The 25,676-nt window shown below is 34.1% G+C and overlaps 2 protein-coding genes and 1 long non-coding RNA gene across 5 annotated transcripts; all 3 read left to right on the top strand.

Moving 5' to 3' along the window:
* The first annotated feature begins 1,944 nt into the window (after nt 1–1,944).
* Nucleotides 1,945–5,304, top strand: LOC115996079. The gene is made up of 6 exons (XM_031235222.1): nt 1,945–1,968; nt 2,727–3,007; nt 3,333–3,420; nt 3,990–4,037; nt 4,581–4,611; nt 5,106–5,304. Exons 1-6 carry the CDS (start codon nt 1,945–1,947, stop codon nt 5,189–5,191), a joined length of 558 nt encoding a protein of 185 aa, XP_031091082.1. The 3' UTR covers nt 5,192–5,304.
* Nucleotides 5,305–8,619: 3,315 nt separating this feature from the next.
* Nucleotides 8,620–10,907, top strand: LOC115996304. Its single transcript, XR_004093588.1, has 3 exons — nt 8,620–8,716; nt 8,824–8,890; nt 10,867–10,907. It is a non-coding gene; the product is annotated as an uncharacterized LOC115996304 (long non-coding RNA).
* A 3,790-nt stretch (nt 10,908–14,697) lies between these two features.
* LOC115997143 lies at nt 14,698–19,900 on the top strand. Of its 3 annotated transcripts, XM_031236650.1 has the most exons (3): nt 14,905–16,516; nt 18,640–18,776; nt 19,535–19,900. In XM_031236650.1, the coding sequence occupies exons 1-3, from the start codon at nt 15,318–15,320 to the stop codon at nt 19,543–19,545; spliced, it is 1,347 nt and encodes a 448-aa protein (XP_031092510.1). In that variant the 5' UTR covers nt 14,905–15,317; the 3' UTR covers nt 19,546–19,900. The 3 variants fall into 3 exon arrangements, 1 of the variants encoding a protein (XP_031092510.1); XR_004093690.1 differs by lacking the exons at nt 14,905–16,516; nt 19,535–19,900 and adding an exon at nt 14,698–14,892 and having other exon boundaries at nt 18,640–18,723; XR_004093689.1 differs by lacking the exon at nt 19,535–19,900 and having other exon boundaries at nt 14,902–16,583; nt 18,595–18,644.
* Nucleotides 19,901–25,676: the final 5,776 nt, after the last annotated feature.

Raw genomic sequence — 25,676 nt, 5'->3', positions numbered from 1 at the left:
ATATATATATATATATATATATATATATATATATATATATATATATATAGTAGGCTCCAATGAGATCACTTGTTTAGGTAAGATCGTGAGATCAGATCTTGTGCATCCCTGTAATATTTTTTTAATGGTCTAGATATATAGGGACGCGCTCTAATGAGAACGGGTGCGCAGGAGAGAAATAAGAACGATCCACAGTCGTTCACGTGTCCAGATCAACAAATCAGATGTAATTTTTTAAAAATTAAACGACGCGGTGACATTTTCTTAAATAACTGAAACTTTGGTGCAAGTAAATGTGTTATAAGTGGGAGTAGTTGGTACACATTTGCAAGTAAAAAGTGCAAGTAAAATCACTTAAAATTGCACCTATTTTCACTTACAAGTGCAAAAAATTTACTACCTCCGTCCCATAATGGTTGTGTCTGGTTTGTTTAACGAGGCTTGACAGAAGTATTTTTTAATCCAATTTTTCATAATATTAAGTTTAGCATTAATATATAAAATTTATATATTTAGAAACTACATTAAAAGTACTATTGAACATAAAAATTAAATTTAAAAATAATAAAAAATTACTAAAGAAAATAAGCAAAAGAAGAAAGAGTTGGTTTGACCAATGAATAGTAAATAGGACAGGTAAAATGGGACAGAGTGAGTAATTGTTAACATTCGTGCACCTAGGTGTAACTAATTATACCGTTAGGTGGTACTCAAAAAATTATACCGTTAGGTGCAACTAGTTATATATTGCGGGAAATCTTCGATTTTCCGACCACTTTTCCGACCACCCAAAAATTGGTCGGAAAATATGACATTTTTTCAATTTTCCGTCAAAGGACTATAGTGGACGGAAAAGTGGTCGGAATTTCCGACCACTATTATAAAGTGGTCGTAAATACCGACCACAAAGTAAAAGTGGACGGAAATGTTTTCGATCATTTAAAATTTTTAAAAGGATCTTAATTTCCGACCACCTCGGTGGTCGGTATTTCCGACCGCCTTCGAGAGTGGTAGTAGGAAATACCGACAACCAAATCAAGGTGGAAGGAAATTATCATTTAAAAAAAAATAAAAAATTCCTATTGTTGTTGTTCAATGGTATGAAGACCACATGATTTATCTTTTTATCATTAATTATTTCACTCATATTTTTCTTTTTTTTTTCAATTTTAATTGACATTTCTTCAATTGACCACGACATATAGAGTTTATTCGTAGTATGTTAGACATGTTCAATATAAATATCCAATTTAACATACCTTTGGGCAAATTGGAATCCAAGATGCTTTCAAACAATCCATTAATAGCACACTACAAGGAAGACGCATAAAGGCAATGATTTTTTGCAATAGTGTTGTCTTTTATGTAAAACTAGGGGTATTAGCGAACAAACATTAATAGTGTTCGTTTATTAAGGTAAACAAACATTAACAAACAAATTTTAGAACTTGGTTAATAAACGAACAGAGTCTGAATAGATGTAAGCTCGTTTGATAAGAGAATGTGAACAAGCTCGTTTGTATTCGTTTAATAGTGTTCGTGAACAAGCTCATTTTTTGCTATTCTTTTTTATTTATTAATTAATCTTATTGCTTAATCCTAAGTATTCACCGGTAGTGTTTTGGGAGCAAATCCTTGGCAACAAGTCAGTAAGGTAGCATGTAGCAAGTCACTAACAATAATTCCATACCGTATTTTAATTTTTGTTTTATTTTGAGTCATTTTCATTTTTGGTCCGCCTACTGTTATTGGGACATTGTCAATTTTAGTCTACTTCATTAATTTTGTCACGATGTGGCCAGTCTTATTTAGTCCTTGCCACTTTTAGTCCACCGTTAAAATTTTTGTCAAATGGCCATCCAAAATAGGGGTATCTTTAGTCTTTTCATGCTTTGGTCCTCTTCTTGACCCTTTACAGTGGTTTTCCTTACACATTTTCATCCAATGAAAAGGTCCGACGAAAGTCATGTGAGCCACATTACGAACCCATGGCTTTTGCCGAACCTCTTCATTGGATGAAAATGTGTAAGGAAAACCACTGCAAAGGGTAAAGGAGGTGATCAAAGCATAAAAAAATCAAAATACCCCTGTTTTGGATAATTATTTGACAAAAATTTTAACGATGGACTAAAAGTGGCAAGGACTAAATAAGATTTGTCGCAATGTGGCAAAAATTAATGAAGTGGACTAAAATTGACAATGTCCCAATAACAGTAGGACCAAAAATGGAAATGACTCTTTTATTTTTACTATTTTTATACAGATTATTGATTTTTTTTTAAAGAAAAATAACCAACTTTATTAAATCAAAAGTTAAATACATGAAGGCAAAGAAGGAATCCAAATAGATGGAACAGTTTGAGAACGAGCAGCTCTAGCAACCGCATGAGCCAACCTATTCACTGATCGAGTGATTTACGCTAGTATGCCACTTTGACATTGTATTTGTGTATTTATTTATTTTTTTTGAATTTTCTTGATTAGTAATTAACAATAACACTAAAAAAAACAAAACAATTTTTAGTGTAAAAAAATTAGTGACGGGTAGAAAATCCTGTATTATTTGCATAATTTTTGTGAAAATTAAAAATTACTCTAGTTAAAAGTTTATGATTCAGTGATGAAATTTAATTCCCACCAAAACTTTATACTACCCTCGCTATTAATAGGAAAGATATTGTTACTCAATTTGAAAATTATTTCACTCAAATTTAATTCCCACCAAGACTTTGGTTTTGGGCGCCCTTGTACATAAAATTTTACAACCCCACAACTTCCCGTCAACCAGTATTATTCATTTACTCCAAAACCCTAAAATCCTAATTGCAGCTGTAGACGGCCAGTCGCGCAGCCCTCTCTGGCTTCTCTCGCTCTGTCTCTTAATCTGTCGAAGGACTGCAGGAAACAGGAGTCGCAGCCCGCCAGCCCTCTCTCCACGCAGACCTCTCGCCTGTCGCCGCTCAGGCGCTCACTACCTCGCCGAGTCGCCGGTCGCTGCCCACTGCAGGTTTAGTTTTTTATTCTTCTTCAGTTTGAAGATTTAATAACTATTGAAATGGTTTTTGTTGCAATAAGGGAATACTTTTGTTCCTCATGTGTTTGTGAAAATATCTCACTGAATATGTGTTTTGTGCCCACTATCTATGTATCCTGTCAATGATAAGGTAAGAATAAATAAGATATGATTTTCTTTTTTTTTTTTTTACAGTTGCTAATGGTACTGTTATTAATCAAACATCGAATTTTTTCCTTCAGGGATAGATAGGTTTGATGGTTTAACTTTTAGTTATTTTTTGAGTGAGCAAATGGAGTGGTTTAATATATATTTACAGTTGGAAACCTGTAATATCAATGCCAGCTGGTGAAGAACAGGAGACACCTCACTCTTTGAAGTCTGCCGAGGATTTAACTCTTGACCAGGTTATTGTCAAAGCTCTTATATGAATCTCATTATATGCTTAGTTCATTATCTATTGATGGTTTATCTGTAATTAACTTAGAGGGATTATTCTCATGCTTTAGGTCTGAAAGTGAGCTACTCTGCACACTAGAAGTATTGAACTTGCTATCTTATCTCCATTGGTGGAGCCCTATTTCCCTGATTGGTGTCCCCCCAGCCCCCTTAATTACAATTTTTAAAATTTGCACAAACTAAGTTAATTAAATTTGATCCCACTTGTAACCTATATACACAAAAATCCAATGATTATCACTAGTTATATTTAAGTTTTCATCCTTTTGGGGCATTGCATTATTGAAATTGATTTTTTACAGAACATTATACTATGTACTAATTTGTAAGAATGTGCAACAAATTGCTAGATTGAAAAGAGTTTATGCTGTAACCTAGTCAAACAAGCACTTTGCTACATAGTGAATGTTTCCTAAAGTTTCCTCTATCAAGGTGTGTGCATCATTTTTTTTTCTGGTATTAGGCATAATGCTATTACCTCATTTTGAATATTCTTATATTTTGCATTGCAATGCAGGTTACTTCTAACACTGATTTTTACAGCAACAGTGTGCTTTTGAATGATGTAAGTTTACTTCATTTGTTAAAAAGAAATTTGTATATATGTTAACTCTATATTGATATGAAATATATTTTTCATTTGTTTTGAGTATTGATGTTTTTAGTTTAAAGTTGTTACGATTAAATTGTGTTGGAACTATATTTAATTCTCATTAAGTTGTCTCATGACAATATATATAATTTAAATTTTGCATTAGGGAGTAGTTGCTTTAAATTTAAATTGTACCTCCTGGGTATTTCCCATTTCCAGATGTAATATGAATATATGATATATCTATTGTTAAAAGTTTTTCCCCCTGATTATTTGAAGTATATTTATGCTGGCTTTTGCTATTTTTGATGGGATTACTAATCTGATTAGAAAGATGGGAGATAGTTTTATTTTGGATTGAATCTGCTATTAGGATTTTATAAATGATTTTCTGGTTTCAAGGGTTTGTTGATATATATGTGCTTTGGTTTTTAAGTTGAATGGTTATATGTTATACTTATTTAAGTTGAATGGTTATATGTTATACTTATTTAAGTTGAATGGTTATATGTGCAGCAAGAAACACATGCATTCAGGGTTCTCATAGGTAGGCAAGTTTTTGATCTTTAATTATATCTTCCCCTCCCTCCATCTGATCTGCATTATATATGACTTTCTACTTGTATTTATACATACATTTTTTATGTATTTACTTTTCTGGAGTGAATTTTACTTTGACAGTTAAGATGTGTGTGTAGTTTATACTTAAGGAATGGTTTGCACTTGAGTTGGCTCCTCTCTCTATATAATAGAAATGCAAATGTTAAATATATTTTTTTTACTTATTTCTGTATAAATATGTGGTATTATATGTTATTATAATATATGCTATATATCTTTGTGAGGTATGGTTACATGGTGTTTCTAGTCCTGTGAATTGTTCAATATGCTTTATTAGGAGGATTTAGTTTTTATAACTTGATTTATTACTTTATTCCAAAAAGAAAAATAACTTGATTTATTACTAAGCATAGCATAGTACTTCTGGGCCTTGGCTCTCTTAAATTCTCAATCTATTTACTCTACCTTTTTCTTTTGCAGTGCTAAGGCAATGCAGTTTACAAACTATAATCATGTCGTCCGTGAGTTGTGATTGCTCAGACACTTGTGTCACAAATTGCTTGTGAATTGTATTAAATGTTTGGTTGAGTTTTTTTTATTCCGATTAGTATTATGAACTTATATTGTTATGAAACTACTACTGGGTATAGGATTACAATTGCTATTTGCATTTAGATAATTTGTATTTTAAATTAAATTTACAGAGCTGTGATTTTTTTTTATTTTTACTTAATTGATTTCCGACCACCAAAAGAGGTCGGAAACTGCATCTAAATCATGATGGGTATTTTCCGTCCACAGGTAGTCGGAATCTCCGACCACCCGGTGGTCGGAATATTCCGGCAACCAACTTTCCGGTTCGTCGAAAGCTTCCGACGATGATATTATTGTGGTCGGTAATTCCGACCATTCATTCCAGTGGTCGGAATTACCGACGAGCATTTTTCCGAATCCTCAAAATGGTCGGAGATGTGGTCGGAACAGTGGTTTCCGACCCGATTTAGGCGATTTTCGACCACTTTTCGGTGGTCGGAAAATCGCAGATTTCCAGCAGTGAAACGTTAGATGCACTTAGTATTGATGTTCAGTGTACATTTTACTTGCACCTGTAATACATTTTACATATATATATATATATATATTGGTTGCCAATGACACTGTGGTCTAGTGGCATTTGGTTACACCCCTTATGTAGAAGGGGATGGGTTCGAACCTCAAAAATTTTAGAACTTCTGTAGACTTTTATATACTTTTCTTTCTCAAATATAAATAGTTGAAATCCAATCCCAATCCCAAGATTTCAAAATTTTCTTTCTACCAACACTGAAGGTTTTTTTTTTTTCTCTCTCTCTATTTAAACTCTATTTTTTTCTCCTTATTTAAAATTTTAAACTTTATAAACCTTATACCTAAATTCACTAAATTATTTTTTCTTCATTATCCTATATTTTCTACATACCTAAACTCTACCAATTTTTTCTCTCTCTTAAACTTTACAATCTCCCTCTAAAAATTCAAAATAATATTATTTTTATTTCATTGTTACTTGTATATTTTGATTTTTTTTCTATGAACTTTTTATCCCTAACTTCTAAACTTTTTCTCCTAAATACATAAACAGAGTAATTTTTTTTATCTATCACCGTCAACTTTTACTATATGTTTCATAATATTCATATGTTTATTCGTAATATATTTTTTCTTTTTTCTTTTTAACAACATGCTATTATGAATAGTGAACTATTGTTCGCAATAGCAATTTAAGGCTACAAAGAGAAGCACATTGTTATTGTTAACAGTCCCATATTGTTATTGCAAATAATAGCTCTTTGCTTGATACCTAGCAGTATATCAAATATAATTTTTATATATACTATTAATTTTTTTTTATTTTATGAAACTTGTAATTATATTTTTTTTAAATATTAATTTCTCAAGAAAAAGTAATTATATTTTTAAATATTTTATTTGAACAATTTTATAACTATAAATTTTAGTGTTTAATATTGTTATGAATTGCTTATGAAAGTTTGTAAGGATGTATTCAATTTAGAATTTTAATGACTTTAGTACTTTTTAAAATAAAAAAGTTGATAAAAGTTTATGCAAGTTTTTTATACAGACTTTTATAGAGTTACAAAGTTTTAAAAAGTTTTGAACGACTCTATGAAAGTCAATAAAAGTTTATTAAAATCTATCATTTTAAAAGTTTTTAAAAATCTACAAAAGTCATGATTGAATACACCCCTTAAGATAAGGGTCGTCCTTAATATGTATTAGTTAGTTGTCTTCCAGCATATAGCTTTACACATCAAAGAAACATAAACAAATCGGAGCAAGACAAGTAAAGTTTTTATATATGGTGGAGATTCTCATATGCATTAAAATGCTAGTCTAGCAAGCAACACTCTTGTATGTGCTCACCCTTAGCTTTAACATAGATAATTTCTCTCTATCATTGTCAATAAAAAGAAAAAGAATACAAAGATGAACAAAATAAAATATTCAAAAGAATCAAGGGAATATGCTTCCAATATACTACTGGCCATGTTTATCAAACTCAGCCAACAAGGAATTGGCTTAGTATAAGGTGTTCACTCAACTTACAAAAAAAAAAAAAGAAGAGGATAAATGATGGGTAATTTGAAAATAACAAGCTCAAAAGAACCATTACCCAAATAACAAGCTTAAAAGAAAGGTTCGGCAAACCAAAAATTTTAGTAACCTAGGCCGGTCAAATATAATTACTTGTAACCCTTCCATTTCCAATTCAAATTTTCCTAAAAAGTGAATTATATATATTATAATCATGGCCGGATTTTAGGGCGTGCAAGATGTGCAACAGCACAGGGCCCCAAAATTAGTATATGTATTTATGATTATATTGGCTCAAAATTAGGTTTTCATGATTCATCTAAATTCTACTACGTATTATTCCAAAAAAGAATTTCTACTCCGTAATATTCTCGCAAATCACTTTTCTTCAATTTGCAGTTTAATTATACTTTGATAGGGCCTCACTTATTTTCGAGCACAGGGCAACACAAATTATATATATATATATATATTGTGACACCCCGAAATTTATTCACCATTTTGTTACAAAATGATTTTTAGCCAAAAAAATGTTTCTAACTATTCATTTTTCAGAAAATTTCAGCTCGGCGCAGTCCGAAAGATTTATTCGGTAAACATACTTCCCAAACTCCGTTTTACTTGAAATTTTTATTTTAGAACCCCAACCTATAGTACTTTATATCCTTAAAAAGTTTTGGTCATTTGGATATTTGAGTAAACACAGAAAATTATGTTTTTGCTCTTGGCAGTGTGCTGTCCAGAATTTTTCTCTCTGGACTAGTTTTGGAAAGAAAATTCAAAAACCATACTTCTACTCCTTAGATTTCTATCAAATTTTATATGTAGGTTCTAGACTTGCTTAACTACATATTTGAAGAAAATGGTATCAAAATACCTTACCAAATACTCCCAATAATATTTTTAATCCGGATCCAGTGTTCTGCCAATTTCTTTCTGCCAGCACATGTATTCTTCAATTTAATACCAATTATTTGACTAATATCATCTATGTTTTAATTTTATTTTGTCTCTTCTAGAATCTAGGCAGCCACCCTATGGTCCCTAAATTATTTTCTACCGTAACTATATCTGATAAATCCCAAACTGGCAAGGCAAACTTATCCTTCAAGATTTACCATGGAATTGTGACAAGTGTCACATTATTTACCATATGGTATTAATAAATTAATTAATTAGGATGGATTATAGAATAAGTCTTGCAAGGAAGATTATAGGATAAGTCTTGATAGAAACTTACTCTCCAAGCTCCAAATTGGGACTTGATCTCCAAGCATCCTCTTCCTTATCTTACAAGATATAACATATAAACTTACTCTCCAAGCTTCTTCATCCTTATCTTACAAGTTGCTATAAATAGAGCTTTGATCTTCCATTTTCCCATTCATTCCCATTATGGCCGAAATATTGAGAGGAAAGAGAGAGAAAGATTTCATCTTCATTTTTGTGTTCAAGAAGCTACATAGCCATTGCCTTCACAAGTTCTTCCATACTAGGTAACACTTTGATTTTATTCGGTTAAGAAGAGTAGAATCCTTTCCTAGAACTTGATTTTAAGCTAAGAATTCTTGAAAATATTGTTATTATGGTGGGAATTACTTAGGATCTTCGGTGGAAATTTGAAGGAAAGGATCACAGCGATTCCTACGGTTTTAAAAGCTACTTGGAAGGTAAGAAATCCCTTCAGTTGGTTTAGTCACTTGAGATTTAATGATTGATAGTTGGAATAGGAATTTATGAGCTTTATATGGGGATAGACATATATATACGTGTGCTTATATACACTAATAATTAAGTGTGAGATGTTGGTATATTGTATTGGGATATTAGTACTGGTTGGATGATTAGTATTGATGGATTATTTATATTTTGATTATGATATGATAATCAGTACAAAGGTTATTATAGATATAGGTGTGAAGTTATTGCTTGGGTTAAAGATTTTGATGTAAGATATGAATCGATTAGATTTATAGATAAGTAATGAGATTGTGATGTTGGAGGAATTTTGGGAATTTTTGGAATATGGATTATGAAAAGGAAAAATATTGGTATATGGATATTATGAATATGAAGGTTATAGACATAAGCTATGACATTGAATAAATAATTTTGGGTTATAGATGTAAGATGTGAGATTTGATAGTTATGGTGATTATTGTGAGAGTTTGGATACTCTCTATTTGGTGGTTATTTTGAGAGTTGGAAATCTCTCTATTGGTGAATAAGTTATGGGTTAAAGAAAAGTTAAGATAAAGATATTATTATGATATGTATTGAGGAACTTGTTATATGGAAATATTAAGATAAAGATTGTATATGGTGAATATTGAGGAAATAGTTGTTAAACGATTTTGGATTATGGTTAGGCAATGACTTTACCTCTTAGAAATTTATTTATATTTTGATATGTATTTTTATACATACTTGGATGTGCGATTTCCTCAAGTCATATTTCTAACGGTGTTGATGATGGTTGAAGTTGTTGATGACAAGAATAACCATCTATTATTGGTTAAGGGTGGAACCATGATTATGGATTACCGATGATGTTTGGATTGTAATATGGACTGAAATCCATGATAAGGAACAATGTTAAGGATGATAAGATTAATGGTGTTATGAATCGATTGATTCATAATTGGTTGACTATGGGTTCATACTATTATAGTAATAGTATTGAGAATGGATATGTAGGGTTAGTAAGAATATATAAGTGTATAACTAAGCATGAGACGTGAATATGAAGTATATTCATAAATGTTTATAAAAACTTACGTTGAAGAACGTATGCTATTTTGGTTGTCAAAACCTTATTTTTGAGAAAAATACCATTTTTAGTGAGTGTGTACCTCACTTGAATAATGAGAAAATGATGTTTGAAAAGCCTGCGGGTACTGAAAATATTTTGAAAATCCTTCAGGGGCTAATGAGGTAGCCAATTTTAAGTATTGGACTCAATTGAGAAGTATGCCCAAATGAAATGATTTAAGAAAGAAAACTGGAGGAAAGAACATGTTTTCAAACCCTTAGTTTCTAAAGTAAGTTGAGGAGGACCTTGATTGACCCACGGGTGGCTTTAAGTGCCGTTGCCCAGTGGTCGTTATGGTATATTGTATGATTCATTCATACTGCAGGGCGAAGTCTATTCGTCGTTATGTTATATTGTATGATTAATTCATACTGCAGGGTGAAGTCTATTCGTCGTTATGTTATCCGGACAGGTGTCGTTTTAACGAACCTGGCGTCCAAGGGATCAGTATTAGACCGGGTGATGACCACTGACCCCGAGTTCGATGATCCAAGTGGTCAGAGTGGGAGTTATGAGAATACTCCAAAGGCCTCACGCTTACTACTAAGAAACTAAGGAAGTTTTAAACATAAGGAGAAAAGGGTTACTCTGTAACGACCTTGAGAAAGAAATGATTTTGTCTTATGAGACAGATTGATGTTGTTGCACTAATCACTTTTTGTGCAAGTCTTCATTGTTAACTTGTTTTCAGGTGAAATCTCATCAAATGGGCAAAATTACCAAAACCCTTTTAAGAGACGTGTTTTGAAAACCTTTGTTAAATTTTGGGTGACCATGGATGTTTTTACTTAGCCGTCGTGCTAACTACACTTCAATGTGTTTTTCTTTTAACAGATGTTGTCTAGCGTGAGCTCTGAATAGGATGGAAGTCGAGGTTGAGGACTACTCTATCCTAGAATAGACACCCTGGAAGGATTATTTCCATATGTATTAAGTTGGATGTTGAGGATGTTATTTGATGTTGTAAGTTTATCCTTAGCGTTTGGGTATAGGAGAGATGCTTAAGCATGGCGGTAACACCCAGTTTTCTACTGGTTAGATGCTTCCGCAATGTATTGTATTATTAGGGATTTTGTAATAAATCCAAGAAGTGAAAATTGGGGTGTTACACACACACACACACACACACACACACACACACACATATATATATATATATATATATATATATATATATATATGATCGCGCTCAAATGAGAACGTTGCGCCCATGAGAGAATTCAGAATGTATGATATCCGTCCACATGCCCATATCTAACTGATGAAAACACTGATTTTTAAAAAATGTGATGGCATTTTCGTAAATAATTGAATATCAAAGTGAAAGTAAAATGTATTACAAGTACAAGTAGCAATTTCATATAGTGCACCTAAGTACAAGTAAAATATATTACAAGTGCAAGTAAAATGTATTACAAGTGCATGTAAAATGTACATTGAGCATCAATACTAAGTGCACCTTACTTTATAACTAGTTGCACCTAACGTTATAATTAGTTGCACCTAGAGGCACGGATATTAACAAGGAAATTTGCATTTATAAGTGAAAATATGTGCAATTGTAAGTGATTTTACTTGCACTTTTTCACTTGCAAAGGTGCACCGGCTACTTGCACTTATAACATATTTACTTGCACCAAAGTTCGAGTTATTTACGAAAATACCACTACGTCGTTTTTTTAAAATTGCATATGATTCATTGGTCTGGGAAGGAGGGGAGGGCTCAAGTGAGAGTAGGTTCCCATAGTACGATAATTTAGGGTTTTAATTTTATTATTCGGTTCAAAGGGATAAAATGGACTTAACTAAATTACATATAGTACGATAAGAAAAACTTTTGTCAAGATGAAGTGCTTACGTTACATAGCAAACTATTATGTCATATTTCAATGGCAAGAAACCCGCTTTGATACTAATGGAGAATTTTATTTTGTTAGACTTGCCTATGTTGGAATATTTAAAAATAATTATGAAATAACAAACACTAAAAAATCACAGGTTAGTGTTTCAAATTCGAGTCATGTGACACTCACACTTTACTTAAAACTTCATTTGCTACATCCAAAGGTGCTAGGAGTATTGTGGCCTTGGTTTCCTAGAATAAAACAAATTTTATATTTCAAAGTTAAGCATTCAACAATTAAATCTGGCAAACAAGAACAAAGAAGGATTTTTGTAGCTTGTGTAAATGAATTGCTCAACACCATGGGCGGTTGTAGAAAAATGGAGTGGCGGGGGGGGGGGGGAAGTTGTAGAGAGGGGGTTAGAGTTGTAGAGAGAATTTATAATGTTTGTCAACATTAGGATCAACCGCACCATATCATTATATATACCACACATGATTGCACAAATTATTATTGGTAATGATTTCGAATTATACTCTATGCAATAATGTATGAAATACATAATTATATGAGTGCGATTGACACTCGTCTCGGTCGTTACTTTGGAATTTTTTTTTACATAACACAAAATAAATATAATAATAATAAAATATTTACATTTATTTAAATCTAGATTGTCACTCTTTTATCAAATAAAAAGTTTTGTCACCATTTTTTTTTTCATAATATGGGGCAGTATTGTGCATTCTGTGATAGTATGTTGGTGGTCAATTTTTTGGGGTTTAGAGGTTAGGGGTTTAAAGTGTGACTTATAAAATGTTGTATACCTTTGTGCACTCCTAGAGTAAAAGTTATGCATTGCTAGTAGTAAAAGTGCGCATTTCTATGGAACGTAACTAGTGGTGCATTACTTTGTTGGTGGTGGTGCATTATAGTGGGTCTTGGGAGAGTTGTTCTCGAAGGTCGGACTTTGTGCTCTCTAGGGGCGTGGCTCTGTGTGTTTATAAAGTAGGGTTTACAATTAATGGTTTAGAGTTTAATGTTTATGCTTTATTGGTTAAGAGCTACTGTTTAGGGTGATTAGCGTTAGGGCAAGAGTTTAGGGGTTAATTAGTGGTTATTAGGGTTTAGTGTTCTGCGGGTTTTAGGGTTTAGGGTGTATGGTGTAGGGTTTTTCATGTAGTGGTTAGGGTTTAGGACTATAGGGGTTAGGGTTTAGATGTTGATATAGTGGGGTGGTGATATGAATCTAGTTCTAGGTTCAAATAAAATAGAGTATTGTTTCAAGATAGCTTTCAATGTAAGGATAGAGATGGATAAAAAAACATTAGACCTCATGTGAAACCTTTAGTCCGATCCTGAATCCTCAAAGACTTGGGAAGAATCTTGTTGTAGCTTCAAGTACCTTGATGATACAATCTTCAATCAACTAAATCTAAGGTTGAAGAGAGAAAGAGAATGGTTCAAGTCAACGAGCTAGCCACTAATTGAGTCTACAGTTAGCAATAAGGTTTCTTACACAAGTGTAAAGAAAGACTTAAAGGTTTCATTGAAAAAAAACCATCCAAAGCTATTATGCCCGTGCCGTATGGGGCATTGTTGGTAATGCTCCTCCAATATTGGACAGCTACCGCCTCTAAATCAAAATCCTCTTTAAAGTCTCTAAAAGTTAGATTTTGCTTTTGTTTTTTTTTTCTTCATGTTGTGACATATTTTAGTTTATGAATTTAACAACATTTTCGTAATATGCTATAAGGAGAATGCATTATGAAACGTTTATATCGTTACTAGCTAGACTCTCAAAATAGAGTTAACCTCAAGTTAACTCGTCCTCTCTCGTTAAAAAGAATAGGACGGAATCTAATTTGTCAAGACCATATTAATGACGGACTTTTTAACACATCTCGCGGTCTCACCTAATTCACGGGGCTTGTTAGGGCAGGCTAACACATTAGCCGACCTAATTAATGTGAGCATAAATATAATATGTGTAGTCCAACTATCAGCTTAGTCTTTTAGTTGAGATGGAGCACATGCTTTAATTATTAAATTCTTTAAAAATAGTAATTTATTTCCACTGTTCCAGACTCCAATAATTATTTCATAAGCCACGTGGTCCACATAGCCAAATAAAAATTATATATATATATATATATATATATATATATATATATATATATATATATATATATATATATATATATATATATTATTAAAGGTATGTCCACGCAATAATTTGCGGCAAAATATGCTATGGACCCGAGTTCACATTCACAAATTTAGAACTCTATGTTCACAATTTTAGATCTCAATATACAAATTACATTACGCAATATTCACAATTTTTGAACTCTATATTCACAATTTTATTATATAGATTCAAAAAGAGTAAATACCTAAAATGGTCCCTCGACTATAGGATAATTCACAAACTAGTCATCGACTATTGATGCGAAGGACCAAATTAGGTAAAATTTGAATAGTTGAGGATTTAATTGTATTGAATCAATAGTCGATGACTAATTTGTGAATTATGCTTATAGTCGAGGGACCGTTTTGGGTATTTACTCATTCAAAAATTATGTTATATTATTGAATACAGAGTTATAAAATTATATAATTATGAATATAAATTTCTAAAATTGTGAACATAAAGTTTTAAAATTATGAATATGGACCATGGCATAACAACATATAATTTGCCTTCCGGACCCTTCTCCAAATCCCAAGTCCCCATTTCGGCCCATTACGCCAAAAAACCTAATACACTTTACGAGTTACGACTTTACCCATTTCCCCTAAAATGCCTAAATCTTTAAACTCTAATTTCCCCTTCCCAAATTACAATTGCAATTTGCAAACGAAGAGTACCGAGAGACGAGAGAGTCGGTCGTCTCCTTCGCAACTCCTTGACGACGGCACTCCAGTTCCAGTACCCCAACGACGGCACTCCAGTTCCAGTACCCCAACGACGGCACTCCACTCCAGTAGTCCAGTCGGCAGTCTCCAGACTCCAGTACAGATAAATAGATTTATTTTCCTGCCTTTTAATTTCATTTGTTTTGTTTAATTATTGATGATCTATGTTAAATACTTGGATTGCTCTAGTGTTAAAACTTTATTATGCATATATCGTATATACTGCCAGTGTATGTGTATCCAATATATGAGGGGTGTCCCGTCCACGAAAATTTTCCCGGGGGCCCAATATTAAGCTACGGTATTAGAATTGAATTGAGGAATATGGTATTATGCACCGACAGTTAGTGATGAAGACATCAAATTTTTTTGGTACTGTGTCTTTACTGTGTTTAGAGTCTTCAATTTGGAGATCTGCTTCTTTTACAAATTCTACTGTGTTTATGTGTTATTAGTTTTGATCTAATTATTTTTGTATAATTATGCATCTATGTGTTTTGTTTTTTAATTTTATTTTTCAGGATGGCGGAAATCTTAGAATTCCAATATGCTTATTTCATTACCGGAGCAGAAATAATTCGGATTAAAATCCCTATGACATCTAATAGTTTTAAACCCGAAGTCAAGCTTGTGTTCTCTAATCCATCTCAACCTCTTCCATTAGCTATGGGACTCTTTAGCCACAATCACATTGTATATATGGTTGGGGGCTTCTATGGCCGTAAGGCTGTGGCTGTGGGCGTGGACAGCCCTAAGGATGTGGATATGGATGTGGTGGACAGCCCTAAGGATGTGGATATGGATGTGGTGGGTGTGGACAGCCCTAAGGATGACGATGTGGATGATGATGATGTTGAATATGTCGATCGTGTTTACATGTTTGATCCAACCAAGTTCGATGAAATTCCGCTTGAAAATATTGAAACACTTAAGAACTTAACATGTGAACACATGGTGTATCCTAAAGTCATTCGAGCTGAGGATCGGATTTACCTGTTGTCACAGCGTGATTTTTTTTATTGTCATTTTGACATGATCAGATACGCCTTCCATTTTCAATACTTTGATCCAAACAAGAATTTGTTTACAACCCTGCCACCCCCACCCGTCCTAACTGATCATAAAATGTCCATTGCTCGTCTTGGTGCACGGTGTCATTTTTTCCTTAGAGGTTATATATATGTGTTTATTACAGACACTAAGACTTGTTTTCAAACATCTAAGTTCAACACCATAAATTTACAATGGGAGGATTGCAAGTCCATGGTGGACAAATTTAAAGAGAAAACTATTCCTTTTCCCTTCTTACATGCTGGCGATATGGGGATTTCGAATGAATTGGTTGATAACACTTGGATTCTAGTCGCCCTTAATGGTGGTGCTCTGCCCATCGCATATTGTGTTCACCTTAGTGACAAGGGTGATATTGATCCTATATCTCATAGGGTTCTAGCTGAACTTTATACTTCGGGTGTTGATATGTATGGCTCAAGATATGATTGGAAACAATTAGCTGATATGGGAGGTGGAAGGTTTTGTGTGATGTGCTGTGCTTTAGATGCTTATTTTTTGATATACGGCTTCGAAATTGATTTTGAACGTGAACACACCATTCAAAATTTTAAAACTAAAGAGAGTTCGTCATGTATTATTTTCAAAATGGAATTCAATCATAATTACCCCATCCCTTTGATGCGTTCACTTACCGGTTTCTGTATAGCGTAAGTACACCCCACACCCCACATTCATTCTTCTCATTCATGCTTCTACTTGTGTGAAAAAGCTTATGTCAGTAAAGTAGTAGTGTGCAGTAGTGTTGTGTAGTATATTAGTGTTATAGGCAGCAGTAAAGTTAGCAGAAAAGTGCAGCAGCAAAATTAGACTTGGGCAGCAGGCCAGCAGCAATGTTAGCAGAAAAGTGCAGCAGCAAAGTTAGACTTTGGCAGCAGCAAAGTTAGGCAGCAGAAAAGTGTAGTTAGGCAGCATAAAAATAGTGCAGAATTTGAGGAAGCTTGTCTTCTCTCATGTATATATAAAGATGTATCAGCTAGCTAATGTAGAGATAGAAATCAGAGAACACAGAAATATAAGTCTTTTAGCTACTGCCCACACTTAAGCTTTTCTCCCCATTTTAGTTATTAACATGGTATCAAAGCCTACTGGGCATTGATCGGCACAAAGAGGCGAGCAACCGGCAGAAGTTTCGCGGCGAACGGAGCCTCCACGCGCCGCCACGCGCCACCGTCGGCCGGAGCTTCGGCGACCGCTCGCCGGTGCGTGACGGCGCGTGAGGCCATTTCTGGCAGAAATTTGTCTCGTTCGTCTCGTTTTGATGAGCCCATTTCCTGATGGTGTCACTTGGGCGAGTCTTCATCAGCTTTAGAAGCTTCGTCTCTCTTTCTCTCCCTGTTCTTCTACGGCGAACCAGCAAACCTGGATCAGCAGTGACGAACCAGCTTGTCGAGCAGTGGCGCAGCTGGGTCATTTCCAGTGACCTTGGAATCCTCTTCTCCGGCGACCTCCTCTCCGATGCTTCATCTCTCTCTTTCATTTCCTGCGCAGCAGAACGCTCCTGGCAGCAGAGCTCCCGGCAGTAGATGCAGTAGTGGCTTTCCGGCTGCTATGGTTGTAGATGAGGAAGTAATAGGTGTTTTTGATGTTGGAAGTGTTATAAGGAGGGAGGAACTATTTGCAGTAGGTTTGTTGGGCAGCATGTTTTGGGTTTTGTGTTGTTTTTAGTTAATGTAAAAAAAAAAAAAAGGGAGGGGCAGTAGATTGTTTTGTTTGGTTTAATTTGTGGGATTGTTTTAATTTGGTCTTAAGTTTAGTTTGTGTTGTTTGAGTCATGGGATCCGTCTCATATTTAGAGTCATGCTATGGAGTAAGTGAGAGGTGCGTTGTGGTGTTTAATTGGGATGGCGAAAATGGCAATCCGTCATCGGAGAAGAAAAATAGCATAAAGTTTTGGCCGAATGATAGTAGGCTTCGTGGTCGAGTTGACAATCTTGGTAGCCGAATGATAGTAGGCTTCGAGGTCGTGTTGACAATCTTGGTAGCCGAATGATAGTAGGCTTCGTAGTCGAGTTGACAACCTTGGTGGCCGAATGATAGTAGGCTTCGAGGTCGTGTTGACAATCTTGGTAGCCGAATGATAGTAGGCTTCGTGGACAATCTTGGTGGCCGAATGATAGTAGGCTTCGTGGTCGTGTTGACAATGTTGGTGACCGAATGATAGTAGGCTTCGTGGTAAACTAGAAAGACATTGACATGTTTGGTGACGAGGAGGCGTTTATTCGAGGTGTTATCACTCTACCTCATCTTACTACTGATCTACAAGTAGCTGATGTCTTTACAAAAGATTTAATACGCCAAAGACACAAGTTTCTCAATAGCAAATTGATGCTGATAGACTTACCCGCATCAATTTGAGGGGGGATGTCAGTAAAGTAGTAGTGTGCAGTAGTGTTGTATAGTATATTAGTGTTATAGGCAGCAGTAAAGTTAGCAGAAAAGTGCAGCAGCAAAATTAGACTTGGGCAGCAGGCCAGCAGCAATGTTAGCAGAAAAGTGCAGCAGCAAAGTTAGACTTTGGCAGCAGCAAAGTTAGGCAGCAGAAAAGTGTAGTTAGGCAGCATAAAAATAGTGCAGAATTTGAGGAAGCTTGTCTTCTCTCATGTATATATAAAGATGTATCAGCTAGCTAATGTAGAGATAGAAATCAGAGAACACAGAAATATAAGTCTTTTAGCTACTGCCCACACTTAAGCTTTTCTCCCCATTTTAGTTATTAACAGCTTATAATTCATTCTTTTGATGTCCTAATTGTTTGTATATTTATTGCCAGCTCTGCTCCTCCTCCTCTTGCATCTCCCGACAATGAAGACCAAGACAAGAATGAAGACCAAGACAAGAATGATAGGAAGAGTAAGAGAAAAAGGGGGAGTAGAGCCAGCTCTCCTCCTCCTCCTCCGGCGCCGCTGAGTAAGTTTTCTTCTTCTTCTTCTTCTTGTGCTTGTCAACTTTGCCAATTCTCTTTAATGCAACTTGGAAAAACTTTAAAATTTTCATTTGTATGTTTTATTTGCTTAATATAGTAATCAGCAGTGTTAATTTATTGGGAACAAAGGGTATGCTTCTTATTTCTTACTGAATGTGAAGTGTTCAAACATTGATAAATGTGTTTCATTCTTTCTTATCTGGCTTTAAGTTGTTCTTAATGTCTTATACATTATATGTATACATATGTACGTAATGTGGTAAATTATAAGGGAAAACTAGCTTTAGCTACACAAAGTTTGCAATATATATCTAGTGCACATCAAGTAGTGTGTTTATACAAAATGTTTGAATGGAAAGAAGAGGATTACCTTGAAAACTGCTTTCATGTTTCCTGGAATTCTTTTTGCTGTCTTCTTTGTACTGAATGCTCTGATCTTGGGGGAGCAATCTTTTCGAGCTGTTCCATTTGGAACTATGTTTGCTTACGGTTTGGTATCTCAGTTCCATTAGTGTTTGTAGGCAGTTATTTAGGTTATAAAAATCCAGCTATGGAAGACCCTGTAAAGACGAATAAGATTTCTTTCTTTTTGGGGTGTTTTCATTGAGCTGTTTTTCATCTTGAAATCCATATGGCTGAACCAGTCAGTTAGTTCTGCTACCTCTTTGGTTTCACTTTCATAGTTTTCCTGATCTTGTTGATCACATGTGCAGAGTTAACTGTTGTGCTCTGCTACTTGCAGGCTTGCAGTGAAGACTACTATGGGTGGTGGAGGGCCTATCTGACTGCCGGTTCCTTAGTTTTATACTCTATTTTCTTTTCTTCTACTCTATTTTCCACCTCTTCACCAAGTTGGAAATTACAAAGCTGGTCTCAGGCATGTTATATTTCGGCTACATGTTGATTGAGTCATATGCCTTGTTAGTTTTAACCGGGACAATTGGCTTTTATGCATGCATGCATGCTTTTGGTTTGTTTGTAAGATATACTCGTCTGTGAAGATTGACTGAGTGGCAACAAAGTACGTACTCAATTTTCTTGTCTTAGGATTTGTGAACTTGCGGATGAATATTTTAGATTCCATTTCTTTAACTACTGCCTTTAAACATAAAAGGATACTTTTTAGTTTCTGTTGATACTCAATCATGGTTGAAGCAACATTTTGATAAATGTCCAGTTTAAGATTCAGACTATGATATGTTAATAGTAAACTTCCCTGCTTGTTCCGGGGATTTGGAAGGCACGGTTGCTTGCCCAGGGGAATCATTACTTGAGGGAATTGATGGCCCAGGGAGAATCATCACTTGAGGGAATTGAACTCGAGTTCTCCCAAAATTTATTCCACTTGCCACTTGAACTACCCGATTGGGTTACATAAATTGTTAACTAATTAAGAGAAAAATATGTCAATCTTAATATAACAAGGTCTTTTTGGCCATTTACATAATATTCTTTCTTCTATCAAATGTTTTAGTTGATACAGTTTATTGTCAATTGCAACAATTCGTCAAAGCATTTTTTTTAAAGAAAAAGAAGACTATGGAAATAACTTACCAAAAAAATCATATCAAATTGGGCCCACTCTTTTTTAAAAATAAATAAAACAAAAAGAATTAACAAGTACTCAAAAGAAAAAAAAATTAACAATTTTCGTCAAAAGAAATTAAAAATGACATTTCTCGTTTATTTAATATTACCATTTATATACATCATTCTTTTTTTTGTTTTGAGTACTAGTTACAATGTAGTATATGTTCATAGCTACTGAAGCACAAAGAGTCAACAATTGCATACACTGAGGCTCGAACTCACTCCCATCATTCATGTAGGAGTGTAAATCGGGACACTGGGTGCCACTAGACAAGGTCTTTGTCAATTTAACATTTAAAAAGAAATCTTTAATTAGTAAAATAAAATAAGAAATGATGAGGTTTTTTTTTTTTTTAAACTACAATCTAATCTATATGTTTAACATAATTATATCAATATATTTAATGGGGATGTGACTCGAACATGTGACTTTTCGTTTGAAACAATAACAATAATGTTATCAAATTACAAGATATTTAAGCCTGTTTGGTAAAATAATTAGCTTATCAGTCAATTTTGACTTATTTGACCACTATTAGTTATTTGACTTGGTTAAAAAATCAATATAAGTGTTTGGTTAATCAACTTTTTGTAACTCCAAAATGCTAAAAATTAAAAAAGCTAACAAAAACAATTTTTTTAATTAGCTTTTTGAGAAAATAAATTATACCAAACAACTATCAGCTAACAATTAATTTACCAAACACTTTTCTACAATCCGCTAATGTTATCAACTAGTTATATTCTATAACCCAATCAGATAACAGCTATCAACTAGCAACCATTTTTCAAACATGGCTTTAGCATAAAGAGTTGGCTGTTAACCATCTCCAACCAAGACACCAAAGCACCAAAACAGGAAAAAAGTAATGGCGTGAAAGCCCTACAATCAACACGGTAAAACACCAAAGTTTTGGTGCAATGTGAACAGTGATCCGCACCATTTTTGGTGCAGACATTTACTTCCCATTTTGCCTATCTTTTGTTCTTTATCTTTTTTTATAATTACTTTTGTATCCTTTATATATATATATATATATATATATATTTTATATTTACATATTTTGTTAAATATTTAAACAAAAATGGTATATTACTAAAAACAAATTATATCATTTGAAGATCTCATTAAGACGATTAAAACAAGACTAATATTGAATATAATTTAATTGAAAGAAATTACATAAAACATAATTAAATTTTAATTAATTAAATACAACTATATGTTAAATAATAAAAGTATAAATATAAAAATATAAATGATTATAGTGTACGAATAAAATTTGGTGTAAATGGGTTGGAGATTTAAAAAAATTTGATGTAAAAATATGTTGGAAATATTCATTTTGATGTAAAATTTGGTGCGAAATTTAATGTTTTGGGTTGGAGATGGTCTTTGACAGTATCCAAAGTAACGAATTGTTTTGGTTGTTGGGCTTAGAATAATTGATAGACTTAGATAATAAAGTCATTTGGGCTCCGTGGCGGTCATTGGGTATAAAATCTACATATATTGGGCTTAGGATATTTTGGGTGGTGAAATAATAATAATAATAATAAGGGAAAAGGATCAAATAGACCCCTAAACTTTACTCAAAAATGTAATTAGCCCCTCGAACTTTTAAAAGGTACAATTAAACACTTGAACTTCTCAATGAGTCAAATAAGTCCAATTTACCGGTAACCAACAGGTTACCTGTAAATTATTGACTTAATCACCGTTGACTGCCGCGGTGAGCAAATTTGGCGAGGCGGTCGCCAGTTCTCGGTAGGATATCCAGGTCAGTTCCGGTGCCGGTGATCCGGAGCTTCGGGTCAGGGTAGCGATCCGCTAGGGCTTGCATTAATGGAGGCCACTGAACGCCGTGCATGACGTCGAAGTCAAGGATGTGAATGGCGTTTCGTTGACCGTCGTCGATGGCTTCCAAGATCGCCTGATTCGCGGTGAGATGAGTAAACCTTATGAACGGCGTGATTGGTTGAGAGACAAATAGCTATCTCAACAAGCCCCGGTTGTTCCACACTAGCTATCTCAAACTCAGGAAACGGCGGAAATGCTCCGGTGGAGGCGGAGAGAAAGGGCGAGAGTGAACTGATGCGCCAGTCTTTCACTGGAATCGGCAAACGGGGAAGTATTAGAAGCCAAAAAGGAGATGAGACGGTGAGCGGCGGAGAAGTCAGATCTCGAGATTAACTCAGTGTAGCTGATGAGAATTTGCCGCATTTGAATCGCCGGAGGAGGAGAAGAAGAAGCGAACACAGTCCTTCGTCGTTGAATCTGGTGGAACTGAAACGCCGGCAGCGGAGCCACCACCGATGAAGGCGGCTCATTATTATTATTCGTATATGTTCTTCATTGGATCTGGAAGAGGATGAAGAACCAAATGAGCCTAACATATCTATACTCCCAATCACCCGTACCAAATGAGGTAAAGTTGCAGTAACAACTCCAGATCTGGTCATTTATTATTATTATTATTATTATTTTAATTTTTAGCTTCGCCGGAAAAAAAAAACTTCTCGCCGGAATAAAAATTTCTCGCAGGAATTTTAAGTTACCGGTTATTCTAGGTGAATAACCGGTTACTGGGTCTAGATGCTCCAAAATAACAAGTTAAGTGTTTAATTGTACATTTTAAAAGTTCGAGGGCCTAATTACACTTTTGAGTAAAGTTTAGGGGTCTATTTGACCATTTTCCCTCGTAATAATAATAATAATAATAATAATAATAATAATTTATAGAAATAGATTAATCCAACCCCGTTATAAAATAATTAGGTTTAAAGGCATTTTACTAAAATAATTAATAATAAGAAAATAATTCCTTTTGAAAATATTTATAATTAAAACAATAGTGCTAGGAAAATGCGGGTGCCACACATCATCACAAAGCTGTCCATATGGACTAACCGAGGAAATGGACAGAAGAGGGAAAAACTTACCAAAGGTTTGATCCTAAAGCTTAGAAATACCAGAAATACTAATCCAATAGAGGAAATGGCGTTGCGTTGAAGTTAGGGCTGTTAGCGAACAGAGTTTTCGACAAACTACTCGTGTTTGAGCTCGGTAAGCGTTCGTTTATGTTCGTTTATTAAGGTAAGCGAACATTAACAAACAAAATTTAGAGTTCTGTTAATAAACGAACAGAGTCTGAACAGTGGTAAGCTCGTTTGTTAAGTGTTCGCGAACAAGCTCGTTTGTGTTTGTTTAGTAGTGTTCGTGAACAAGCTCGTTTGTGTTCGTTTAGTAGTGTTCACGAACAAGCTCGTTTAGTGTTCGTTTAATAATGTTCGCGAATGTAGATTATTTCTTGTTCACGAACAAATTGTGTTCACAAACATGCGCAGGTGTTTGATTATTAAGTGTTCACGGACGTGTTCATGAAGTAAATGAACATGTTTGTGAACGTGTTTGTTAACGTTTGCGAACACGTTCGTGAACGTGTTCGTTAACATTAACGAACACGTTCGTGAACGTGTTCGCGAACGTTAATGAACACTAACGAACGCTTAACAAACGAACACGAACAGGATTTTCAAAAACCTTGACAAACGAACACGAACACGAACACCCCAAAATTCTTAACAAACGAACACGAACAGCCTCCGTTCGTTTATGTTCGGTTCATTAACAGCCCTAGTTGAAGTAAAGTGAAGGGGAATTAGGAGAGGATCATGTGCTACAGTAGCTATTTATAGCTACGGCACATGATCCTAGGCTAAGGAAAATCTGATGGAAAGAATGAAAGTGGATGATGGGCATTTGGAAAGATTGGGCTTGAATGAAATATTCATTAGGATTTGGAAAAAGAATTTTGGCTTTTGAAAACCAGGCTTAGTATTTAAATGGTATGGACTTAGGAATTTAATAGTTATAAAATGAGTTTAGCAGGTTAGTCTCATATAGATTTTGGATAGTAAAATTTTGATCCATAAAATAATTTTTTTAGATTTCATAGCAAAGTACTACGTATTTGTCTTGAAACTATTCTCGTCAAAATATTTATGGTAAAAAATAATTTTATTTTGAGAATGTTTTTACAAAAAGATTAATGTTTAAAATAACGAGGTGTTATAACCACAATTGAAAAGCCTATAGTTTTGTCCACTGAAACCAACATTGAGAAGCTTACAGTTTCGCCCATTGGCACCGCCGCATAAAAGCTTGTAATTTCGTCCACCTACATTATCGCAGAGGCGCTGCACTTTCGTTGACCAACACCACCGCAAAGACGCCTGTATTTTTGTCCACCGACATCGCCGCTGAGGAAACAATTTTTTTCAATCCATATTTGTGAACGGAAAATGGTTTGAAAATTGAAGAAGAAGAAATTGAGATTTGGTAGAACATGTACTTTGAAATTGTTTTATTTTGGCTTAACATAGACGAGCATCGACAATTTTACCCTTCATTTTCACGGCCCTAACGGAGCAAAGTAACAGAAGGACCATGGGTGGTAATAATTTGAATGTCGAAGGGTCACATGCGGTCAATTTAAAAGTTTAGAACTAAACGTGACAAAACTACTATATTCAAAGAACCTTAGACTGTATTAACTCATATTATTAATATTGCATTCGTATTCTAATCATCATTGGTATTAACTCATATTATTAATATTGCATTCGTATTCTAATCATCATTATTGAATGAAGTTGATGATTGTTTAAAGTAAAATATAGGATATAGCATTTGAAATTTATAAATTTGTCTATAAAAGTTAATTGTGGGAAGACGAATTATATTAGCATAGACAAAATTTGGTAAAATCATGAAAATTATAGGGTAAAAATGTGACAAAATTATTTGTAGATGACTAAGTTTTTTTTTTTTTAATACTATTGACTCTATTACAATATAGTATTTGCACAAAGAGCCAACGCCCCCACTGGGGGTCGAACCTGTGACCGCTCATTTGGGAAGGTCACAGCTATGCCGCTTGACCACAAGGTCTTTGGCATATTAGAGACATGGACTGACAGCTACCGAATTGAAGCTTGTGTCTCATCAACTAAAAGTCTAAGCTGATACTTGGTTGGACTACACATTTATGTTTATACTAGTTTTACACGCGCATTGCGTAAATGAGTTAATGGCCAATGTTTATATTTAAATAAATTTTTGAAAGTATATCAATGCAACATTATATAGGAGAAGTTTATACATAAGTAAATGAATGTCGAATTTGTTTATTTAAATATGTAACTCAAAGTATATGAATCCAAGATAATATAGAAAAATCATTATAATTTTTCACTAAAATAAATATTTACAACTTTGTAAAATTGATAGC

This window comes from Ipomoea triloba, chromosome 11, assembly GCF_003576645.1.
Source record: "Ipomoea triloba cultivar NCNSP0323 chromosome 11, ASM357664v1".
Lineage (NCBI taxonomy): Eukaryota > Viridiplantae > Streptophyta > Magnoliopsida > Solanales > Convolvulaceae > Ipomoea > Ipomoea triloba.
Note: the sequence above shows the minus strand (reverse complement) of the source record. Positions and strands in the feature narration are given on the sequence as shown.

Coding starts and splice junctions, on each gene's coding strand:
- LOC115996079 (XM_031235222.1), top strand. CDS start 1,945: ATGAAAAGGTCCGACGAAAGTCAT. Junction 1,969..2,726: donor AAAGGTCCGACGAAAGTCAT/GTGAGCCACATT, acceptor ATTCCCACCAAG/ACTTTGGTTTTGGGCGCCCT. Junction 4,038..4,580: donor ACAGTGTGCTTTTGAATGAT/GTAAGTTTACTT, acceptor TTATATGTGCAG/CAAGAAACACATGCATTCAG.
- LOC115997143 (XM_031236650.1), top strand. CDS start 15,318: ATGGCGGAAATCTTAGAATTCCAATATGCTTATTTCATTACCGGAGCA. Junction 16,517..18,639: donor CTTACCGGTTTCTGTATAGC/GTAAGTACACCC, acceptor ATTTATTGCCAG/CTCTGCTCCTCCTCCTCTTG.